This window comes from Chaetura pelagica, unplaced genomic scaffold (genome assembly GCF_000747805.2).
Source record: "Chaetura pelagica isolate M959 unplaced genomic scaffold, ChaPel_1.0 scaffold405, whole genome shotgun sequence".
NCBI classification, from domain to species: Eukaryota; Metazoa; Chordata; class Aves; order Apodiformes; family Apodidae; genus Chaetura; species Chaetura pelagica.
Window position 1 is genome coordinate 5,203,087 of NW_009953489.1, and position 14,480 is coordinate 5,217,566.

The 14,480-nt window shown below is 47.5% G+C and overlaps 1 protein-coding gene across 1 annotated transcript; it reads right to left on the bottom strand.

The window, feature by feature from the left end:
- Positions 1 to 1,602: 1,602 nt before the first annotated feature.
- Positions 1,603 to 13,696, bottom strand: POMT1 (protein-O-mannosyltransferase 1). The gene is made up of 19 exons (XM_009998882.1): positions 13,559 to 13,696; positions 13,164 to 13,270; positions 12,540 to 12,590; positions 12,058 to 12,204; positions 10,906 to 11,017; positions 10,161 to 10,226; positions 9,590 to 9,683; positions 8,995 to 9,150; positions 8,169 to 8,299; positions 7,824 to 7,919; positions 6,060 to 6,152; positions 5,177 to 5,273; positions 4,993 to 5,085; positions 4,423 to 4,543; positions 4,068 to 4,165; positions 3,492 to 3,605; positions 2,829 to 2,955; positions 1,995 to 2,172; positions 1,603 to 1,777 (listed from the first exon to the last, which is right to left on the bottom strand). Exons 1-19 carry the CDS (start codon positions 13,678 to 13,680, stop codon positions 1,603 to 1,605), a joined length of 2,178 nt encoding a protein of 725 aa, XP_009997184.1. The 5' UTR covers positions 13,681 to 13,696.
- Positions 13,697 to 14,480: the final 784 nt, after the last annotated feature.

Here is a 14,480-nt window from a genome sequence, read left to right on the forward strand (position 1 = left end):
AGGAGAGAAAAAAAAAAACCAACACTTTAAACAAAAATGCAGTCTGCACTTTCAGTCCTGTAGTCTTTTCAACACTGGAAATCAGTCGGTGTTTGTTACCCAGCTGTGATCTCCCAGGTCAGTGGTACCTGTCCTGCTGAGGAGAAAGCAGCTAATTTCCCAGCTGCTGCTGGGTGCTGCTCAGCTCAGGGTGCCAAACTTAGAGCATGAGCTACCGCAGTGAAGCATGAGCTACCGGGGCTGAATGGAGGAGGAGCAAAATAGTCACTAAAACCTGCTTTGAATGACTGTGGTGTTTGATCATCCCTTCCTCTGGGGGGCGGGGAGGGAGCTCAAGGCAGCCTGGAACAGCATCTGTTAGAGCAGTTTGCAGCACCTTGTCTGGCTAGGCCTGCTGCTCTGGGTCAGCTTGAAGCTGGATTGCAAGATCCTGCTGCTGCAGCCACATGGAAAAATAAATCAGTCAGTGGTGTAGGTACTGCAGCCTCTAACACCTGTACGGAGCTGTTACAAATTCCCTGCTGAGCGATCCCACGTGTCTCTGGCACCTTCTAGCGTGCGAGCTCCTCTGCTGGTGCAGGCCAGGGCGTGGCCCGAGTCACTCTTACCCCGAGGCCGTAGGTGCAGGTTTGAGCAGGTTTCCTTGTCAGCCTGATCAGTTCTGCCTCGCTCAGAGCTCCTCTTGGGATGAGGCTTGAGGGGTAACCCTGCAGCCCAGTAAATGCAGCCCTGCCACTGCCAGGAGCAGGAACACGAGGCCAGGGGACTCTTCTGGCTTTGGCTGATTTCTTGGCCTGCCTGGAGCTTTGTTTTTAGCTTATTTAGCTGTAACAGCTTTTTTTTTTTTTTTTAATGCCTCTTTGTTTTATTTTTGCCTAGCTTAATAAAAATGATGGTTATGCCAAATGATTATCCACAGATAACAGTAACAAGTCGTTACGTTATGCAAAATGGACTATTTATAAACTTGGCTTAATGTTGTAATTAATGAACCAGGGATGATGATGGCAGAGCATTGACTTGGGGGGGCAGAGAATGCTCTGATGGGGGATACAGCCATGAGATGATGCTGAAGACTGCAGGGCCAGTTATTGACAGCTAAATATGTGTCAGTTTTGGGGCTGGAAAAAACAGGAATAACGAAGGATGCAGTATGTTGGAGAGCATCTGTTCAGTGACTTGCTGTAACCTGGAATTGCAGACCAAGGTGCTAGGGAACATAAATATAGTGCAACAGAGTGTGAGAAGGAAGAGACCATCACCAGGGAGGAGGAAGAAGGAGCCCTTGGAGCCTGCTCCTTCCAGCAAGGGTCCTGGGATGCTGCTGGACTGAAGTCAGCAACCTCCCAACCCCAAGGGGCAGTGGGAGGGTGAATGTAACGGGCAGAGACTGGGAATTGTGCTCCACACAACAGCTCTAGCACTGTTGAGACCTCTTTCTTTTTTGGTAACAATATTCTTTTCTTCTCTTTTTCTGTAACAATTAGATCTGGACTACTATCCCTTATTTGATCAGACTGTTCAGATTTCCATGATACTAACAATAAATTCTTGGCTTTGCATAGAAGGAGTCTCCTTTTGCCTGTACCAAGCCTGTGGGTGTCACTGTTTTCTGAGGAGGATGTTCCAGCTCTCCTTCCAGCGCAGGTGCCTCAGCTCAGTGACAGAGAGTGAGGGCTGCCCGTAGGTCACGGGGCTGAAGGTGGAGTAGACAAGGTAGATGGAGGAGAACCAGGCAACCACCAAGGCACTGAACATGCTCCTGAGAAGTGGAGACCTGGGGAGGGGAGAGGGAGAGAGCAGTGAAGTCACACCAAGGCTGGCCAAGTGCTTCAGCCAAAAGACCTGCAGATGGAGTGTCTGTTCCAAAGGCAACAGGCAGAGTACTGGCACTGCTGGGAACATCATCCCTGTCCCTGCAGCAGGTTGTCAAGGCCAGAGCCCTGGAGAAAACAACTGCATCTCTTGTCTGTCCATCTATTAAAACGAATTACCTGCAGAGATAAGTGCCAAGATGCTGCAACACGATGGGGATGAGGAGGATCTGGAACGTGAGGGCAGGCAGATAGTGGTACAGGAAAAGCGTTTTCTCCATCAGGAAGAAGGGCAGGTAGTTCACAGCCCAGCCTCCCAGGCAGATCCCCCCAGCTGACACCCACAGCTGCCACACATCTGCAGGGAACAGGAGACGCCATCAAAGCACTGTCTGGAAACCTAAAATCTCTAAGACGTCATCCTACTTGCTTGTTTTGGGTTTGTACACTTGTAAACTTAATACTTTAACTTAACCCACACTCAGCTGACAGAAATGGTTACATTGTCACACTGTATGAAGCACCCATCAGGACACCACAGCCAACATGAAGCAGCTTCACAGCAGGACAAAATGCACTGCCTGAAAGGTCAGCAAAAACTGCCCGACCAGGCAGAGGAGATGGAACCTCACTTAGAACAATTACATCTCCAGGAAATCCATCCTCACACGGCCAGTACCTGTCTCTGTTTTAACATCCCAGAAGGACTATGAAGCTGATGCCTGGGGATTTCTTTAATCCAGGGAATGGTTCAAATAAATAAGATGCTGCTACTGTGCTGTCTCCTGAGGTGATGCTCATATTGTGATGAGCACAGTGAGTCTCTTCAGGGCCTACTCTAAATGTTGGTTCATCCCTCATAAAAATGTCAGGGTTAGTAGGCAGAAAAAAGTGCTGGTAGAGCCAAGCAGAGAGTTGCAAAAATGTAGCTTTGGGGCCATTAAAAATGTCAGTGAACAAGTAACAGCTCCCCCACCTCACACACACAAACACACACACAATATGGAACCAAACCTTCAGGAACATCATAAATCCTTCTTCTTCGTCGGACCAAGTACCAGAGGGACAAACAGGTGTAGATCAGAGCAGCAACATTAGCTGAAGCCCAGGTGACAACATTCCCCAGGAGGTGGATCTGGGCCTGCAGACCAGAAGATGGTCTAAGCCAGGAGCAGGAACAGGCTGCAGTTCTTTTGCAGAAGTATCACCCATACAGATTTGCTCTATTAAACTCCAGCCTGGCTGGTAACCTGATCTGTCCTCGAACAAAGCAAACTGATACATGTTGCTACTTCCAGACCCTTTTGTAATGCAATCCATTTAAAAGCTGCTACTGGGAGATGAACTCATCTTCTAAATTAAATTAATAAGGAAAGGATTAAACTGCAGTCTTCCTTTAAAAAAAAAAATCAAAATGTTGAAGACATGATTTAATTAAAAGCATCTAATCTCAAAGCTGAATTACATGCCAAAAAAAAAACAACCCTCAGGTTGGAACCTGATGATCTTTAAGATCCCTTCCAACCTTAACCATTCTATGGTTCTATGAAAATACATTCTTAAGAGCCCATCCTGGAGCAACTCCTTGGCTGGCCCTGCAGCCCTGCTCTCACTCCCACTCATGGAGCTCACACTTTCTTCACCAGGTTGGTATTTACTTCTACTTCTGGTACTTACCCCAGAGGTGGGGTGCAGCCAGTAGGCAATATTTGTGTCCATTGTGATCCAGTCGAGGGCAGAGGAGCTGTACTTGTGTTCTGTGGCTTCATTTTTTAGTGTCAGTATTTTCCACTAGAAAAAAATAGAGAGGACTTTCAGACTTGGAACAGTGAGTGGGATGGCAGGAAAGGGTGAACAGCTCCAGATGCAAGATGGTCAGTTCTTAACCTGTGAGTGGAGAAAGATTTTGCACATCTCACACTGGCTACTGATCAGCAGTTGTATTTTGCTCTTCTATAAACCTTAGTGAATTCCCATAGTGTCAGAAAGGGTCACCAGCACAGGACTGCTCAGTTCAGGAGAGCTTCTGGAAGCCCAACTGACCTTCCCTCCCTTTTCTTCTTACACAATCACCTGGGTGGGTGCTCGTTACTGACCAGCACAGGTCTGTGATGCCCTTCTAACTGCAGTCCGAAGTATTTTTTTTCAATGAGGAAGCCAAACTAAGAGCAAGGAATAAACCCAGGTCTGCAGAAATGTCCTGTTCCTGCTCTGCAGCAGAAGGAAAGATGAAAGGAATAACAAGGCACTCACCTGCAACTCCGTGAACTTTGCCATGAAGCTGAGGTTTTTACTGATGTCCATCTGTGTGGGAGAGTGGAGCTCCACTTGCCTCTCTTTCTGCTCTTGGCCTGGTATAAAATAGCACGGCCCAGAAATAACCACATTAGGAAGTACAAAGCTAGAAAGGGGAGAGATCTCACAGGCTCCCTTGGCTCCTCATGCTCCCAGGAGCATAATCCAACTAGAAGAGCTCTCCAGAGAGATTTGTTAAGGATCTTGCCATCCAGAGCCTGAAGAACACACACATACACGATACCACCTTCCAATCAACATGGAGCATCCCTCAGACACAGAAATCTGCTTTGAGACCATGGCTGGGACCTACTTTTCCCATATCTGTGCTCCTCCACATTCCACACCATGCTCTGGTGGTAGCCTTTGGACAGCTTCTCTCCAACCACCTCCAGCTGCTGGTATCCCCACTCAGGTAAAGATGCTCCACTGAGCTGAAAGGGAAAGATGCCTGTCAAGGCGCATCCCTGCCAACCTGAACTGGAGGATGGAAGTTCCCTGGCCCTGCCTGAGCAGCAGATCACAAAGGGACCACAACAAAGTAGGTGAGGAGTCACCATGAAATGATGTCCCAACAAGCCATAAAGTCTGGGACACTCTGCCATGAGATCCTAACATTCCAGCTGCTGTCAGTGCAGAGAGCAGTGTGAGAGGCTCAGCACCAATTTCTGAGGCAGTAACCAAACTCCAGTTGTGAACAGTGTTCACAGCCTCCTGAGGACCAGGACAGCTCTGCAAGCTGAGCAGGTTCAATGTTTCCTTTTACTTACGTATCTGGTTGTTTGCTTGAGCAGTTTAGGGATTCCTGAGCAGGAGGTTAGTGCCTTATTACAAAAGCTGCAGGGAGGAAAAGCTGTAGGAAAATAAGCACAAACTCACTTGCCTTTAGCACTGCAGAGGTGTTCACATGAACAAACCTCACTTCTGACAGAATTGTCTTCCACACGTCTGTGTCAGACTCGCGATTTACGATTTCCTAAGACAGAAAGACATCACTGGATCCTCATCTTGTCTGAGCTGTTCCTGCTGGAACCCGAGGAGCTCCTCCCTTCCCTTTGACTACTCACCACTCTCCAGAGGTTCTGTGCTGGCATGGAGATGTTATAATCAATATAGCAGGAAACTTCTTGGGAGTGAGGGCTAAGAGGAGCAGCAACATCGTGCCTGGAAGACAAGTAAGTAAACATCATTTTCCAAATTCATATGAAAAAGCAAATCCCATAAAGGGATTGAATTGGCCTAGACCAGATTCAGTAATCAAGCAAAAAGCAGCTCATTTATAGAGACTGCACTGTTTGCTCTGCAGGAGAACACTCCCCACTCCCTAGAGCTGCCAAGAACAGGCTCAGAGGAAGCCAGTGCAGATGCTGGCTCTGCCAGGCTGGAGAACAAGCACCAACTGTGACACACAGAGAGGCTGTTCACTGGGGTTTCCAATAACGAACAAATTAGGTTTGCAAGGGACACAGCAAAAACCCAAGCTCAAAACAGCCTCCTTCTGAATCTGAGTGATGTTCACATCCAAGCAGATACCCTTTGGGAAGCAGCCAGGAGGCATTTCAGGCAATGCCTGTTCTGCCCAGAGTGGAAGGAGTGACAGGGCAGGGATGAAGACCCACCAGGAGGACTATGAAGGTAGGAATCTGCAGAACTACTATCACTGTGACCATGGGTGAAACCACCACTAAGGCCACCAGCAGAGAAGACAGCTAGCAGCCACTGAACAGTCTGTGATTAGTATCAAATCCCACTGCCAAAAACAAGTAAGCACACAGCATCCTTCCTCTGGGCCACAGGGATGGCATATGAGAGTCACCCCATGAGGTCCCTCCTGGTCCCACCAATTGAAGGATCCATGAGTTTAGAGCAGACCTGAATGCCAGGGTCACCACACTGAAGAGTTACTCTGAGAGATAAGAGAGCAGAATGATCCAGGAGGAAAGGACTCACGTGTTGAGGTAGCGGGTGGTGATGCCATGGACCAGCTGCACGATGTGGCCATGCCTGACGGGCCGGGGGGGGTTGCTCACCACCAGCTGCTGCCTGGGAGAGACACCCAAGAGGAAGTGGTTAGGTTCTTATTTCCATACCATGCAGCCTTGTCACAACCAAACTGTCAGGTCAAGAAGCTGCAGGCTTCAGTAAGATGAGAAACTGATGCAATCTGTGGATTGTACCGGAATGGAAACAGAGCTCCTCAAGGTAAAGGTGAGTTAGGGGCAGAGTGACTCAGATGGGTAATGGGACACCCACACCCCAGACATTGGGTCAGTGGCCTGAATCCAGGTCAGTCAGGAGCAAGTTCAGGTTATTTCCACCTCACAGATGCTTGGTGGCTTCTGTGAACTGAGAACAAGGCTGAGTGAAGTCTGACAGGTGTTGGTACCGCAACTGATGTCACTTCTGGCAGAATGACAAGAGAGATCAATGACTGTCTCTACCATGAAGACTAAACCCTCCTCTTGCTTCTGGACAGGGCTAGAGGGAATACTGCAGTTCCCCTGACTGCTGCCTGTACTTCACTGTTCTAAAGAAGGACTTCACATCCTCCAGGGCCTGTAGGAGTCTGAAGAATTTTAAGAAGATACTGGGTCACTGTGGTGCTGGTAGAGACCCTGTTCCAAAGGTCTGAACAAACCTTCCTAATGTGGATACAATTCAGAATAGCACACAGGCCTTCTGGTGGGACTCTGTACAACCCAGAGCAACTTAAGGAACCTACAAAAGCAACTTTTTAATCAGTATGAAATGATAGCACACAAGGGCTTTTACTGGCAAAACCACAAGAAAAAAAGAGTCCTGCTCCTCACTGACAGTGACAATGGCAAAACACCAGCACAAACCAGGCCCCTCAAGCACAGGCTCCCACTTGGAATCTCTCCCCATGTGGCAGATTCTACAGCTCATCCCACACTTTAAATGCAAAGAAATGGCCATTTTGCAGAAGTGATCTCTTTTCTCCTGAGAACCTTACAAGTTTGATACAACTCATCAAGGCTCTCTAAAGCACACTTCAAAAAGCAGAACTTGCCTTTCATGCAAAGCACCTGAACCGTTCCCACCAGTCTCATGAGTCTTTCAAGTCCCCCCTGGGCACAGCACTGCCCAGGTTCTGGCAGGAACAGTTCTGAAATAATTCTGGAGTCCTCAGTAATGCTGTTACATACTGAGGAGTGTGTAAAGAGCTGCCCCTACTGGCCCTGCAGCTGAGGATCACACATGGCTTCTACACCCATAAGCAGAGAACAGAAATGTCCAATCCAAGCTAGGGATAGAATCATAGAATCATAGAATCATAGAATCTTAGGGGCTGGAAGGGACCTCGAGAGATCATCTAGTCCAACCCCCCTGCCAGAGCAGGGTCACCTAGAGTACATCACACAGGAACTCATCCAGGTGGGTTTTGAATGTCTCCAGTGAGGGAGACTCCACAACCTCCCTGGGCAGTCTGTTCCAGTGCTCTGTCACTCTCACAGTAAAAAAATTTTTTCGGATATTCACCTTGAACCTCCTATGCTCCAATTTACACCCATTACCCCTTGTCCTATCACTGGTCATCACCGAGAAAAGCCTAACTCCGTCCCCCTGACACTCACCCCTTACATATTTGTAAACATTGATGAGGTCACCCCTCAGTCTCCTTTTCTCCAAGCTAAAGAGACCCAGGTTTGGAAGCACGCAGCAGCCACGGTTAGAGCAGCTTGGCATACTCACATTCCAGGATCCTTGACAATCCACCAGTTGTTCACATCCTTGAAGGGATAGCAGGTCACCTGCTGCTGATGGGAACTCCCTCGGCCATTCTCATACCTGCACAGAAAGTTAAAAATCCAGGGGGGTGTCACAGAACATCTCTGTGCTTCAGAGTCACAGCAACACAAAGCAGCACCAGATCACTGCCTCCATTCCTACAGAGTATAGAGAACCTGGACATCTGCAGAGTGCTCTGAAGGATTAATGAAGAGACTTTCAGGACCCAAACTGAGACACTGTGACTGGCAGGTGAAGAATAAAAGCAGACTTTCACCCTAACAACACAGACACAACCGGATTCCTCACCTGATGGGGTAAGTATTTGTGTGAGAATGGAGCCAACACTGCATGGGCTTGCCCAGCACGTTCCTCAGGGTGATCTGAGAGCCATAGGCCACCTCCAGGGGCTGCCCCTGAGTGATCCGAGCCAGTCCACCCTGAGAAGGAGAAACAACCCAGAGACTGTTTAAATTCTATTAGGAGTCACCTGTCACTTGGACATAGAAGTATCTTAGCACAACACCTTCTCATCTGGTTGTATCTACAAGAATCACATTTGCAGCACCACACTCAGCAGATATCAACACCTGAAAGCCTACAAGGTCTTGAGGAACACCCCTAAAACCATGCTGTTTTACAAGACAGACTGATCATTCTTCTACAGAAAATCACACTGTCATCCTGTACTCCCCACCACCATCACTTCAGAGCTCAGCACTGTAGCTACTTCTGTGGAGTTTTCTGTAGGAAGGGACTCCAGCAGAAGAGTGAACACACTGTTCTTGGCTCACTGGGAAAAGCTTTCCACCCATTATCAGGATTTCAGTCATTACTGCTTCATCTCAAAGCAGGGCCACACCAGCAAGGTAGAATCATAGAATGGTTTGAGTTGGAAGGAACCTTAGAGATCATCCAGTTCCAACCCCCCTACTTGGGCAGGGACACCTCCCACTAGACCAAGTTTCTCCAAGCCCCATCCCACATGGCCTTGAACACTTCCAGGGATGGACATAAAAGGAACAAACAGGCAAGACATAAGGAACAAGACTGCACACCTTCCAAAAGTGAACACAAGACAGATGTCCCCCTCTTCTCCCCTCATAAATCCATTTGATGCCCACACTTCCTTTACCTCTAGGCTGGCTTGGAAAGCACTTGTCATGATCTGGTCATGAGGCCCAGAGCGATAAAGCAGTGTCAGGTGGACATAGAAGAAGGACAGGTACATGGCCAGGGGGGTGACAATGAGGGCCAGTCCCCTCGCTAGAAAATGGCACAGTAAGGAAACCTAGAACACAGAGAACTCACTGGTTTCATGCTCCAGATGCTAAGCATATTTTAAAATATTAGTGCACTTGTTTTGTTTGTCAGGTTTCCACAATCCCCCTGACTCAACTATAACTTCATGGACAGCTGGGTAACTTCCACTGTGGATTTGAACTGGAGGCAGCAAAAGGGGCTGTGAAACAGTTTTTGAGCCACAAATCTCCAAGACATAGGTAAGAGCCAAAAAAAGCCAATCACAAACGTGTGCTTATCCTAAATTTAACTCCATCTTCTCCAGCACCTGAGCTGGGAATCTGTTCTGTGACATGATGGTTTGCAGACCATGACAAGGAATTCTGGTGCAAGAACCACCTACAGACAGCATGGTTGTCTGGGGGCCTGCAGAGCTCATGCCTGGCTCCTGCATGGAATAATCACATTTTGCATGTTGTGCCACCTACATTGGAGAAGCTCTGGTCTCCTATCATGTGCCAGAAGTGAAGTCCTGCCACAGCCAAGAGCAGCACATAGGTAAACAAGCCCATGTATTTCACTCTGAGAAGAAAGTGCATTAAAAATGAACACAGTTAAAAACTACATGGTTACCCAACACAAGTATAAACATTCAAACATTCCCTAGAATGGGATGCACTAAATTCCAAGGACTTAGATCCATGACAAGTTGGGTACAACATACATTTCAAGGCTTTGACAGCAGAAGATATAATTTGTTTGCCAATTACACCAAGCAGCTCCAGTGACAGGGAACCTGTCAGGTGGCAGATCACAAAGTGCCAACTCCCTAAATTAAGATTTACTGAAGCTTAATGCTAATAAGCTAAAGGAGAAGTGAGTTTTGTTCTTCCCAGCACTGTGCCCTCTAATGCCCTCTGTGAATTGCCATCCTCTCTATAGAAACTCACTAAAGTCATGGAGATGACAAAACAGCACCAAGAATCAGTCCCCAAAATCCAAAGCCCCACTGACACCTGGGATGGCAGGCAGGAATGTCACCAAGACACCACCACTTACCCAACTGCACAAGAACAAGCTACTCCAGTCAACAGCAGCCAAAACCACCAGCTTCCAGAGAAGGAACTGAAATAAAAGGAGAAAGGAAAGGAAAGGATTTGGGCACCTTCTTAGGATCCTGACTTCAACTAATTTAACCTGGAAAAAACTTGTTGGACTCCACTATTTCTAGTTCTACTCAGAGGGATTTCATTCTGAAACTCCTGTTGCCACCAACTCTCAGCCCTGACCTACAGGCTGTTTCTAAATGTATTTTCCTGTATCCTGAAAAGCAAAACCCACTGCTACCTGCCTTCTGACACCAGAGATCAAAGAAAGGTATTAAATCACTTGCTGGGCTCAGCTGAGAGATAATTTCACTTTCCTGAAGATTACTTTATCCCCTGCAAGGATCAAAAAGCAGGTGAAGTCACAAGAAAAGAGACAAAGATCTCCAGTGTTAAGTGACCTGTTAACATGAGTGTTTCTGTGCATGGAACATCCCAATAAAAAATCTGGGTGGGCTCCCAAAGGGGTTTATTTTTTTATAAAATAAAAAAACCAACCTTGGTAGCAGTTAAAAGCCTTTAACACTGCTCAGGAGAAACCTTCCAGGGCAGCCATGTGAGAGGTCAAAGCACTGAATTTTACAGACAGATGAAGTGAGTTGCAGAACAAGGGATTTACAGAAAAAAAAACCCCATTCTGTGACAAAAAAGAAGTCACCACAAGAATATCCAAAGGGATGGGAGACATTTAGCTTTACCTGTGCCTCTGCAAATTGTAGAACTTCAGGTAGGACAAAACTGCAAGTAGGATAAAAAAAATCAATATTGATTCCAGGAGCATGAACCTTGACTGAGTGATCAAAGAGTTTTCTGTTGGAAAAGAGAGACAGACACAAGACACAGATAAGTTTCTCTGAAGGCAAGGGCTACCTCAGACCATAATTATCCAAGAGAAGGACCTGCCCTTTTAAAGACAGTCAATTCACTTGAAATCTTCCTGGCTGTAATGGGGAAGTGTTGGGTTTAAAGGGACAAAAACTTTCCAGCAGGAGCAAAGTGCACAGCCATAACTATCTCCAAGGAAAAAGAGGTGGGCAAGTAGCAAAGTCTGGCAAGAGAGATAAAGGTGCTGTGTTTGCCTACAGAGGCAAAGAAAATCCGGGGAATGCTGGGAAATCCCAAGAGGTGCTTCTCAAGGCTTTGAGAGTCAAGGTAGTGACCCCAGCAGGCAATGGGCATGATGTCCAAGCTTCAGGAGAGGGAGCTCCAGGCAGCTGCTTTGTGCAGGATTCCCTGAGCCAGCATCAGAGCAGCCAGAAGCTGGGAGGGTCTCTCTTATCAAACTGCTGAAGGGCTGGTGAGGGCTCCTCCCTTTCAGGCAGCTGCCAGTAGGCCCTCAGAGAAGAAAAAACAAACCAAACCAAAGCAAAAGCTTGAGTTATAGACACCAGAGAAGTGTCAAATTTGGTGCTAGGGACACAGACTGGACTGCTGCAGTCTGGAGATGAGGAAATGTGATGAGCCTACTCTAAGTAGGTTGTCCTGCTGTTAAAAACCAGTGTGCTGTAACACCTCTGAGGAAGGGCACAGGCCTCCTTGGATGTAAGAAACGTGGTTTTCTGTGAGGCTGTTAAGGGTTTGCTTAATAACTAAATGAATCTGTATAAAGCCTCAGGCTGGAATGGCAGGGCTGCAGAGCTGGGAGGACTGAGGCTGCTGCAAAGCTGGGAGGACTGAGGGGGCTGGAAAAGCTGAGCAGGGACTGGTCAAGGCCTGGAAGCAGGCTCTGGTGCTGTGAGCACTCTAGGGGAGATGCTACTCCAGCCTTTTATCTGCCCTAAGAACTCATAGGGGGAAAAAGGACCCTGCTCCCCCTGTATGAAGGTTGGGGCCCAGGGGAACAATCTTACCTAAGAGAACGAGAAGAGCAGCTCCAAGTGCAGCACAGTGGGAGAAGTGCAGCTCCACCAAAATCTGGTATGCCAAAGGGACACAGAGAGCACCAGCCAGTGCTGGCAGGAGTCTCAGGGACCAAACAGGGACATTGGTGGTATATTCTGAAACAAGAGACAACAGGGACACACAGATTGGGAAACAATGAATTACAGAGGAGACAGACCAACACAGACCACCTTGCAAGTACAACAACTCGCTGAATCTAACTCCTTCTCTCAGTGATTTATTGTCCATCTTGTGCTGCTTTCACTGCTTTAACAATTTAAAACATCTGTGCTATGGAATCACTTAAACTCCTGTTACAGATCTGCAGAGGACTGGTCTAAGAGAAGGTGTCACATAAAGTGTTACTTCCACTGATCAGGCAAAAGGAATCTGTCTGCTGCTGAAATACTATTTTTCTCAAAAGAATGAGACAGTTAAAATCAGCTCTTACCAGCTCCAATCCTGTTCCATAAGAAGTTTCCATCAAATCCTCCTATGTAACCTACAACATAAGCAAGAGTTAAGAATTCCCAGTTTCAAAACAAGTATAAAAACTGGTGCTAAACCAGTCCCGGAATCATTTCCCAAACACAGTTTCTCCACTCATGAAAGCCCTCTTTCCCAAAAGGGTCCTTTTTCATACTTCTTTGCCTGCAGCAGTGCAGGATAATGTGCAGAGGCAGAAAGGATAGAAATTGGGAACAACAGATTCCCAGTGACAAAGTTACTGTATATTTAACTTCTCAATGTAGATACTTGTATGCTCTGCACATCTCAGCTACAGCTACTGAGGTCTGAAAGTCTGTTGGCTGTTTTCTAGGCGCTGGGAGTTCTCATCTTACCTTTCCCCTTTTCCAAAAGATTGGATAACAAAGAGGAAATGGATACATGGCTCCTTCACCTCCACAGAACTCCTGCAACAGCCCCCTAACAATAAGGGAAACCCTAATTCTCTATCAGAATCTCTGGGCTGCCTCAAGCTTTTAACCAAAGCCAGGATCTGACAACTCATTTCTAACCAGCACTTCCCTCTTCCATAGCAACAGCCACTTCCCAATTTCAGGAGAGGCCCTACCTCCCAGGGCCAGCAGCATGTGGCCAAAGGGAGGGCCACTGTCATCCACAAAGAAGATCCTCTTCATGTAGAGCGAAACGAACTGGCCGTAATAAACTTCATCAAAACTGAAACACAAGAGGCAGAAACATGTCAAATCTAGCTGGAAGAATCCTGCAGGATACAGGGATGCTAAGGAAGGAAACACGGATTTGTTGGTAAAAAGACTAAGAATCCAGTGAAGCACAGTGGCTTGGGCCCTTCCCCATTAGAGAATTTCCATTAGGGAAACACTGTCACTGTACTTAGAGAGGCTGGAGTCAGGCAGGCTCTGCTCCTCCATTCCTGCACTCTTACAAATGCTTAAACACCAAAAGTCTGTGTCATTCCAGTAGAAAATCAACTGTCCTACTCACACCACAGCCCTGGGATAGGAAAGCCCCCAGAGACGACTCATTAGCCCCATCACAGTCAGGGCCACCAGGCTCAGGTTTATCTCCGCCCTCACCACAACCGGCTGCTTCAGAATTCCCAACATCCTGTCAGAGCTCTGTCCAAACCTTTGGGAGCAAACAGAGGAGAGCAGCAGTTACCCCCTTGCTCAAAACTAGCTGAAGATCATTTGCCAGAAAGCATGCAGCACTGCTGAGAGCAGCTTGTAATCACTGATCCTCCCAAGTCCTCCTGCTTTCCACTTTTAAGTGCCTGGATCTACAGTTTTAACTTTAAACATGAAGCTAATAAACACATTTAACTTTTTACCAGTTCTGCTTCTACAAGTGTCTGGTTCTCTTTGCTTATTCTTACACTGGTTCTGCAGAAACAGCTTCATTCAAGCCTGTATTCTGCTCTGAGCTGAGCAAACCCCCCAGCTCAAAGCTCAGTGCTGGTGACAGGCAAAGCACACGCTTAGGCACCAGGCTGCTCAGGCAGCTTTAAGAAGAAGAAAATAAGAGTTATTTCCTTGCAAACTGAGTGTACTTCTTGGGCGGGACAAGGGGCAGAACCCGCAAGCATCCTGTGTCTTAGCAAGCTGGCTCCTGGAGCAGGGCTGCGGGTGCTGCGGGGCTCTAGCGCAGCCTACGGGGGAGCGCTGCAGAAGGCAGGGCTGAACTCTCCCGCAGGCCAAAACGGCTTAAAGCCAACTCAGAAAATCGTAGGGAATCAGGGTGGCGTCTCCTCACCTCGGTATGATGGAAAGTTACAGGAGTAAATCCATCTGCATGGCTGCGATGACGGGAGAACACAACGAGACACCAGCAGGGCCGCACCCCCCGGAGCGGTGCCACCATCCTCGGTTCACGGCCTGCAAAACACAAGCCCTGCAGACCCTGCTCT